Source organism: Procambarus clarkii, chromosome 10 (assembly GCF_040958095.1).
Source record: "Procambarus clarkii isolate CNS0578487 chromosome 10, FALCON_Pclarkii_2.0, whole genome shotgun sequence".
NCBI classification, from domain to species: Eukaryota; Metazoa; Arthropoda; class Malacostraca; order Decapoda; family Cambaridae; genus Procambarus; species Procambarus clarkii.
The window spans coordinates 48,281,181-48,291,180 of NC_091159.1; the positions used below are offsets into that span (position 1 = coordinate 48,281,181).

The 10,000-nt window shown below is 42.4% G+C and overlaps 2 protein-coding genes across 2 annotated transcripts in view; both read right to left on the reverse strand.

The window, feature by feature from the left end:
- LOC138363355 (uncharacterized) overlaps nucleotides 1-2,493 on the reverse strand; it is a 12,174-nt gene extending 9,681 nt beyond the window's left edge. Inside the window, exons 1-2 of the mRNA XM_069322384.1 lie at nucleotides 2,461-2,493; nucleotides 90-194 (exon numbers count right to left, since the gene is read on the reverse strand). Coding sequence (XP_069178485.1) covers nucleotides 90-194; nucleotides 2,461-2,493 — 138 coding nt within the window. The remainder of the gene's footprint in view (nucleotides 1-89; nucleotides 195-2,460) is intronic.
- Nucleotides 2,494-9,388: 6,895 nt separating this feature from the next.
- The window catches only part of LOC138363356 (uncharacterized), a 1,618-nt gene continuing 1,006 nt past the window's right edge, over nucleotides 9,389-10,000 (reverse strand). The window contains exon 2 of the mRNA XM_069322385.1: nucleotides 9,389-9,628. Coding sequence (XP_069178486.1) covers nucleotides 9,389-9,628 — 240 coding nt within the window. The remainder of the gene's footprint in view (nucleotides 9,629-10,000) is intronic.

Consider the following 10,000-nt stretch of genomic DNA (forward strand, 5'->3'; position numbering starts at 1 on the left):
TGCCAGGGGAGAATACTCAAGAACAGGGCCTCGTAAAGGATGTATACGGTGCTTGGAAGGGTTCTCTGTTAAATTTTCAGAAGGCTAACCGGACGTTTGGCATCATGGCTCATGTTGCTGGTATTCTTCTGTTGTGTGAGTCTGGTGTTGGAGCTCGATTGATTTGATAGTTTATTGTGCACCCCATACTCATCCTGTGAGCGGTAGCGCAAAAGCATTATAGAGGGCACAAAAGGTCTTTATCAGACCTCATCTTAGATTATTACATAAACAATTTCATCTATCCTTCACACCTTATAGTTACAATGTCAGCTAGTTACAGAGGAAGTGCTATTTCAAGAGCTACATATTTACAGTAAGTCATCATACATTAATGATAGGTCTTATCGCTAATACATAATTGTTTGACCAATGGAGATATTACAGAGTCATAGGGGAGCTTCTGTTTAGTATTAGTCTTCACAATACACTACTTGTTTGTTATTCTCATATGTCGTTTATCTACTGGAAGGGAAATATGGATACAGTGCAAGGATTTCAGGTGGTTACCCTCAAGTTATGTCCAATCCGAAGTTTTTCACTTTTTCTGACGTGGGAAATTCCCTTTTCTTCATCTTGCACTGTATTTAGGCCTCTTCCTCCAATTCCTATCCTCATAACCTTGTATTTATCAGGGTTAAAGTCTAATAGCCACTCCTCAAATTATCAGGGTTAAAGTCTAATAGCCACTCCTCAAATCATATCTAGCGAGTGTCTTCGTCTTTCAGTCTATTACAGCCCTCTTCAGTCCTGATTCGTCAGGAAACATTAAGAATGAGCTGCCTCTATTAAATGATTCACGTATATTAAAAATAGGATGGGCCCCTTGTACCGACCCTTGAGGTACTCCACTCGTTGCCTCTCTCCCCTTTACTATGACTCTTTTGCTTTCTTCCTGAAAGGTAGGTTTAGTATTCCTAACGATACACTAAGTCTGGTTTTCGAATTTACACAGGAGTTGCTTGTGAGGAGCAGTGTCAAAGGCTCTCTGGTAGTTCAGGAAAATGCTCTCCCCCAGCCATCTCTCTCCTGTTGTCATAGAACTTTAATAATTAGGATTTTTTTCTGAATTCATCTTAATGTTTGGAAACAAAATTTATGTTAAAGTGTTCTACGAATCTTGTAATGTTTATTGAAGATGTTACAAGGAATATTTGTTAGTAATACTGCTGGGCTGTTGTTCAATGGCTCTTGGCTTCCTCCTTTCTTATGGAAGAATTACATGAGCTGCTTTCCAAATTTCTGGTAATTCGTCCATTTGAGTTGAAGCCTATTGCAAGGTAAACACACAATGTTGCAGCTGCCTTTCTTCAGGAGCATTGGTGAGATCTTGTCAGCACCTCCGACTGTCATCTCATCCAGCTTCTCTAATTGCTTCCTTCCTTCCTCTCGTGTCACTTATCTTTTCGTCAATCTTCATTCTGGTGTTGCCTGTTACATCAGAAGTTGTAAATCTAGGCAGCTCTGGTTCAATTCCTAAAGACTTCCTTATGGCGGTTTTTTTTTAAGTTCTTCACACACTTCCTTATCATTCTTTGTGTGGCCTCTTCTGGCCAGTCTGATCACTTGTTGGTCTTCCTCACGTGGCTTTATTTGTAGATTAGGTTAATCCCTGGCCTCGGATGTTATATTGTTCTCGCATATTTCTGACCTGTTCTCCGAATCCCTGTGGATTCGTTCCTCAATGTTGTATATATGTTGTTGTTCTCTGTGTTCTGTCCTCCCTGTTGTTGTTGTCTGTGTTCTGTCCTGCCTGTTGTTGTTGTCTGTGTTCTGTGCTCCCTGTATTCGTACCACGCTCCTTTACTACTCCTGTTTCCCTCTAAACGTTTTCTATAATAATAAATAATAATAATTTTTATTCAGGTAAGGTACATGCATACAAAGATACAAAAGTTGATGGAGTTACAGATAGAGCTGGTACATACAATGCCTAAAGTCACTATTACGCAAAGGGTTTCGGGCAGGGCAGTCTGATAAACCATGGTCAATGCTTTATTTATATTAAGGGGCTTTATTCAGCCTTTATTATCCCTCAGACTACCTTTGTATTCCGTCGGGATTCTTGGTGTCAAGTTATTTATCAGCATCAGTTGTAGTGGACTGTTCTTCGGTGTCTGTGGTGTATACAGACTGGGATCATACGCAACTTGTATCAAAGTCTCTCTCGGCCTCGTATAGACAGAGATAAACACGTCCAAGTCTGTGTATGACTGATTCCCACTCTGTAAGGCGTTCCATCTTGGACATTTTACAAATACTTGACTGTTGCTCGTACATCATGTATAATAATATCAAATCTAATGTGTCATAGATTATGAGTTCGACACTGGTGCATAAGACTGGCTGTTAGAAAAGCGGGAGCCCAAGAACAGCAACTCGACTCTGGAGACTAAGGCAGGTAGACACAGATGTACTCACCTTGATGCTGGTTGATCCCGTGAGACCCGGCATCATCAACTCTCCTGCCTCGCCTTGCAACCATCAATTGCTTCTCACGACGGTGCTACAGGTTACGCCATCACTGTCATCTTCATCAGTATCACCCTCATCATTATCATCATCACCGCCGTCATTATCATTCGCTATCTGGCTCTGCAAGGGCGATTGATCACCGGGGGGGGGGGGGGTGAAAGTGTCTGTGGTGGACGCCGTCTGCCTCACACACTCACAAAAACAAAGTTGATTTTTGCATTTTCATTATTCACTTTCACTCTTTGTGTGTGTGTGTGTGTGTGCGTGTGCGCGTGTGCGCGTGTGTGCGTGTGTGCGTGTGCGTGTGTGTGTGTGTGTGTGTGTGTGTGTGTGTGTGTGTGTGTGTGTGTGTGTGTGTGTGTGTGTGCTCACCTATCAGTGACAACAGGGAACTGATATTTAGCCCATAATACCCCGCCTTCTGGCCGTTTACACCAGGTGCTCTGATGACATCTCCTGACGTTCAAGACCTCACCATACACCTGCACTTGTGGATGGAAGTGACACACTCTTCCTTCAAGTCAATCCATTCCACTTGCCGATACAATCGTCACAGTGTGTGAGAATTTCTATACAGTTCTTCGAGTCAATTGCGTATCCAGCTTTCACCAATGGCCCTTTGTCCTCCGGCCTCTCAGTTTGAATAGCCTGCTCTTGTTCTCCTTCTCAGTTCCCCCTTAATATCTTGTATGTGGTGATCATATCTACTCTGAATTCTGGCACTAATGTAGTTGCAAACGTCCGTACTTTCTATAGATTCCTTTTGTGCTTCCCAAGGTGTGGGTTCCGTACTGGTGCTCAATACTTCAGTGATGATCTCACATTCTGAGTGTGTGTTTGGACTTTAAAGGTTTCCTATTTAGTTTTTTTAAATGCTTTTCTCGTGTTTGCCAACTTGCCGTGTGGTGGTGCTGGTGATGTGGTGAGTTAATGAGCTGTTGGTGTTAGTCTCGGGATCAGGGAGCCGGTCGGCCGAGTGGACAGCACGCTGGACTTGTGATCCTGTGGTCCTGGGTTCGATCCCAGGCGCCGGCGAGAAACAATGGGCAGAGTTTCTTTCACCCTATGCCCCTGTTACCTAGCAGTAAAATAGGTACCTGGGTGTTAGTCAGCTGTCACGGGCTGCTTCCTGGGGGTGGAGGCCTGGTCGAGGACCGGGCCGCGGGGACACTAAAAAGCCCCGAAATTATCTCAAGATAACCTCAAGATCATGTCCACTCTCAGGTCCTTTAGATATCGTGTTTCGTGTAGTTACGTCTCCTTTGTGGTGCAGTCTACTCCAGATCTCCTGTCTACTGTGCTCATCTTCCTTACTTTACACTTAGTTGGATTGAATTCCAATAGCCATTATCTGGTTATTTCTGAGGTTAGTCACAATTTTCTTTCAGCAGCCTGCAAGAAGACTTTAACCCTGATAAATGCAAGGTTGTGAGGACAGGAATTGTGATACTGTACAAGATGAAGAGAAGGCAATTTCCCCTCGTCTGAAAAAGTGAAAAAAGCTTCACTTCTCATTCTCCTCATTAACTTTCCATCATCTGCCAACATTGACATATATGAGATCTCTTGTCATATAATAATACTACTGATATATGTACATTTTTTTAATAGAAAAATAATATTGTGTAACTAGCTTCACAAAATTGTCACTTGCTTAGGTAAACGAACTCTGGGGTTCCTGAAGCCCTTATGTGTCTCTGTAACCCTTTAAAAGACCCCCAACGGGATGGGTATGGGGTGCATAATGACTAAACTAAACTAACATACCAATGATAAGTAATGGAGAGAACAATGGTGCTAGGACACAGACCTGTGCAACGCCACTTTCCACTCGTCTCCTGCCTAACATATCCTTTCTTTGTCCCTTTGTTTCCTGTCCGACAGGTACTCCAGTTTAGGATCATTCCTGCTATCTTCGCTTATCTCTTCATATCGTGCATTAGCCTTTTGTGAAGAACTGTGCCAAGCACTTTCTGAGAGTACTGGAAAATGCAGCCTAACCATCCTTTCTTCTCTTGCTGTGTTTTAGTCTCCTTGTTGTAGACTTCAGTCAAGTTTGTTAAGCTTCTTAAGCTTAAGCTAAGTTAAGATTTTTCCTTCACTAAATCTGTTGTTCATTAAAATTTGTACTTTCTCTAAGTGTTCCACTGTTCACTTCCTCGCCCCTTTCACCAGTATGTTGTGAGGGAGTCATGTTACGGACATTAGTATGTTCTTGACGTGAATATTACAGAAACATTGTAATTTTTCTCCAAATTTCCGGAAGCTCTTTGACCCAAGAGTTGTGTTGAACACTGAAGTTAATGGTTGACCAGACCACACACTAGAAGGCGAAGGGACGACGACGTTTCGGTCCGTCCTGGACCATTCACAAGTCGATTCTCACAATCGACTTGAGAATGGTCCAGGACAGACCGAAACGTCGTCGTCCCTTCACCTTCTAGTGTGTGGTCTGGTCACCATACCTCAGCCACGTTATTGTGACTCCTCGTCTGCACTGTAGTTAATAGTTGACACAAGAGCCACGCTGCTTCCCATAGTAATCATAGCGATATCCAGTCTGGACGGAGGGCTTTTCTTACATGCAGATCCTCCAGGTGTCTTTGTACCTCTTCTACAGTAACTTCAGTTCTGTCAAGTGTTGTTTCTGGCCGTCTGATGTCTCCCCAACACGGACAACACTCTGAGTCCGGTTTCTTTTTGGTCGAGTTCTTCACACATTTCCTTGTCGTTCTCTTTGTTCTTCCCTGTCGACCTGCAGTCTTGTCTCAGTTTGGTTGTTTACCTCCTTATATGACTGTGCAACAGCTTGGGCTCGTTACTACATAGACGTATTGTTTTCAAACAGTTACTCTCCTGCCCTTATGGGGTAGGCTGGGCCGAGGGCTTATGTCAGGGGAGGGGGGAGGGGTTGAGGGGCTGTCATGGGGGTGGAGGGGGAGGGGGAGGGGGTGTCATGGGGCCTGTGTCAGGGGGAGGGGGGAGGGGGTGTCATGGGGCCTGTGTACTACTTTCAACCTTTCCATTATGCAACTCAACACCTGGTATTGAAGAACTTGTCTCCCCAACAAAGCTACTCATTCTTGCACACTTTTAATGGCTGGAAGAGGCTGCGGGTGTTTTTACTATCTGTATTTATTATTTGGGTCTGCAGGATCGAGCTGTTAGCTCTAGGACCCCAACCTTTCTAAATGGCGATTGATTAATGTACTGACTCCCGACCTGTCATATCAACTACATATATATTTCTCTCTAACACACACACAGACACACACACACACACACACACACACACACACACACACACACACACACACACACACACACACACACACACACACACACACGAGTCACAATACTTCAAGAGTCAGAGAGAGAGAAAGACCTGGGGGTTGATATCAAGCCAGACCTGTCCCCTGAAGCTCATATCAAGAGGATAACATCAGCGGCATATGTCAGGTTGGCTAAAGGAACGGCCTTTAGAAACTTGTGTAAAGAATCTTTCAGAACATTATATACCATATATGTCAGACCAATCCTGGAGTATGCAGCCCCAGCATGGAGTCCATATCTAGTCAAGCATAAGACTAAACTGGTAAAGGTTCAAAGGTTTGCCACCAGACTAGTACCTAAACTGAGGAGTATGAGCTACGTGGAGAGACTACTGGAATTAAACTTCACTTCGCTGGAAGACAGAAGAGTTAGGGGGGACATGATCACCACATACAAAATTCTCAGAGGAATTGATAGGGTAGATAAGGACAGACTATTTACCACAAGGGGCACACGCACTAGGGGACACAGGTGCAAATTGAGTGCCCAAATGAGCCATAGAGACGTTAGAAAGAATGTTTTCAGTGTCAGAGTAGTAGACAAATGGAATGCATTAGGAAGTGATGTGGTGGAGGCTGACTCCATACACAGCTTCAAGTGTAGATATGATAGAGCCCAATAGACTCAGGAACCTGTACATTAGTTGATCGACAGTTGAGAGGCGGGACCAAAGAGCCAGATCTCAACCCCCGCAATCACAACTAGGTGAGTACAACTAGGTGAGTACACACACTCACATAGGAATGGTCCAATAAATGGGTACTAAAGTTCAACCCAAGTAAATGTAAGGTAATGAAACTAGACGGAGGAACTAGGAGGCCAGACACTGGATACCGAATAGGGGATGAAGTCCTTCACGAAACGGACAGAGAGAAAGATCTAGGAGTTGATATCACCAAGGCTAATTAGCCTCGGCTACCATCCTCTTTTGTCCGGTCGTGTTGGTCGAGTGGTTAAGGGATCCTGTACATCAGATGCATTGCTTCTGGCAGTATGGGTTCGAGTCACTTCTGGGGTGTGAGTTTTCAGTTGCATATATGCCTGGAGACCGTTCAGGCTTGTTCGCATTCATGTGTGTATATATATATATATATATATATATATATATATATATATATATATATATATATATATATATATATATGTCGTACCTAGCAGCCAGAACTCACTTTTTGGCCTACTATTCAAGGCCCGATTTGCCTAATAAGCCAAGTTTTCCTGAATTAATATATTTTTTCTAATTTTTTTCTTATGAAATGATAAAGCTACCCATTTCATTATGTATGAGGTCAATTTTTTTTATTGGAGTTAAAATTAACGTAGATATATGACCGAACCTAACCAACCGTACCTAACCTAACCTAACCTATCTTTATAGGTTAGGTTTGGTTAGGTAGCCGAGAAAGTTAGGTTAGGTTAGGTTAGGTTAGGTAGGTTAGGTAGTCGAAAAACAATTAATTCATGAAAACTTGGCTTATTAGGCAAATCGGGCCTTGAATAGTTGGCCAAAAAGGGAGTTCTGGCTACTAGGTACGACATATATATATATATATATATATATATATATATATATATATATATATATATATATATATATATATATATATATATATGTCGTACCTAGTAGCCAGAACTCACTTCTCAGCCTACTATGCAAGGCCAAATTTGCCTAGTAAGCCAAGTTTTCATGAATTAATTGTTTTTCGACTACCTAACCTACCTAACCTAACCTAACCTAACTTTTTCGGCTACCTAACCAAACCTAACCTATAAAGATAGGTTAGGTTAGGTTAGGTAGGGTTGGTTAGGTTCGGTCATATATCTACGTTAATTTTAACTCCAATAAAAAAAATTGACCTCATACATAATGAAATGGGTAGCTTTATCATTTCATAAGAAAAAAGTTAGAAAAAATATATTAATTCAGGAAAACTTGGCTTATTAGGCAAATCGGGCCTTGAATAGTAGGCCAAAAAGTGAGTTCTGGCTACTAGGTACGACATATATATATATATATATATATATATATATATATATATATATATATATATATATATATATATATATATAATTTAGGAGAGCCTTAGCTACCTCATGTAACTCATTGCCTCAGAGCTATGGGAAGGGAAAGCTCTCAGCCAGCTAACAGGAGTCAGCAGTCGTCTGCTCCTGTAGACAAATTAGATACCCGGGAGCTAGCCGGCTGTTGTGGGTTGCGTCAGGGCTGTAGTTTACCGAGGGGCACCTCGATGAGCCTAAATACAAGATTATCCAATTCTTATGTAACTGGAACTACTTTCTAACGAAGCTTTCCTAAATATGAAACATTTTCAGGAAAAGGCCACGTTGGCACCTCTGAATTAAACCGAAGCAATGAGTGTTAATAAATCAATTATTGTTTACATAAGACAATCTATTATAGTCGATAAATGTATATAAATGCCTTTCTGACAATCCTTTTTAAAGATCATGGTGACATTTGCAAGTTTAGGAAACTTGTTCAACTGCTCCCCTTGCAAGTTCCATTGCAACAAAAAAGGCACAAGTCACAGGTTTCTGGCGAGCGAGTGAGGCCGACCTGTGAGCCACAAGTGAGACATACAAGATACACACAGACAAACAATGACAGACATAATATGCTCAGACACATGACTGATACAATGACAGACATAAGATGGTCAGACACATGACTGATACAATGACAGACATAAGATGGTCAGACACATGACTGATACAATGACAGACATAAGATGGTCAGACACATGACTGATACAATGACAGACATAAGATGGTCAGACACATGACTGATACAATGACAGACATAAGATAGTCAGACACATGACTGATACAATGACAGACATAAGATGGTCAGACACATGACTGATACAATGACAGACATAAGATGGTCAGACACATGACTGATACAATGACAGACATAAGATGGTCAGACACATGACTGATACAATGACAGACATAAGATGGTCAGACACATGACTGATACAATGACAGACATAAGATGGTCAGACACATGACTGATACAATGACAGACATAATATGCTCAGACACATGACTGATACAATGACAGACATAATATGCTCAGACACATGACTGATACAATGACAGACATAAGATGGTCAGACACATGACTGATACAATGACAGACATAATATGCTCAGACACATGACTGATACAATGACAGACATAATATGCTGACACATGACTGATACAATGACAAGACGAAATATCAGAAACTGGACAGAAACTTGTCCAAAAGAAAGCAGAAAGTGTAGGAGAAACGTGTGAACAATTTTGAACAATAGACATAACTCACTTTGAATAACAACGACTCGTGAATAACCTTAAATGGATGAAAATAATTAGTTCATGAAAAATCTATGAGATCTTCGGAGCATGAGAGAGTGTCCTCATCTTTGTTATGTTCGGTTAATGTTCACATTGTCTTTTATGAGTGAGGAATTTAAGGAATGAGACAACACCAGGGAGTAGGAAGGGTCATGCAGTTACCTCTAGGAAGCCAGTATTAGGTCGAGAGTTCACCAGGAGGTCCTTGGGTCACCAGGAGACCTTTGGGGTCACCAGCAGGTCCTTGGGTCACCAGGAGACCTTTGGGGTCACCAGGAGGTCCTTGGGTCACCAGGAGACCTTTGGGGTCACCAGGAGGTCCTTGGGTCACCAGGAGACCTTTGGGGTCACCAGCAGGTCCTTGGGTCACCAGGAGACCTTTGGGGTCACCAGGAGGTCCTTGGGTAACATCTACAATCTACCTCAACAATCAATACTACTGCAGTACTCTACCATCTACCTCTACCATCGAGTCCTGGTAGATACGTGTCAGTACCCAGTAGGTCTTCAGCGAGACACGACAGGCACGATACACAAAGGTTTGTGAAAGACATTCACTTGTAAGAATTAAATATTCCTGGACATCTTGGAGGTTGTGGAGGTGGTGAGTACAAGCACACCAGCAACCTAGGTTGTGGAGGTGGTGAGTACAAGCACACCAGCAACCTAGGTTGTGGAGGTGGTGAGTACAAGCACACCAGCAACCTAGGTTGTGGAGGTGGTGAGTACAAGCACACCAGCAACCTAGGTTGTGGGGGTGGTGAGTACAAGCACACCAGCAACCTAGGTT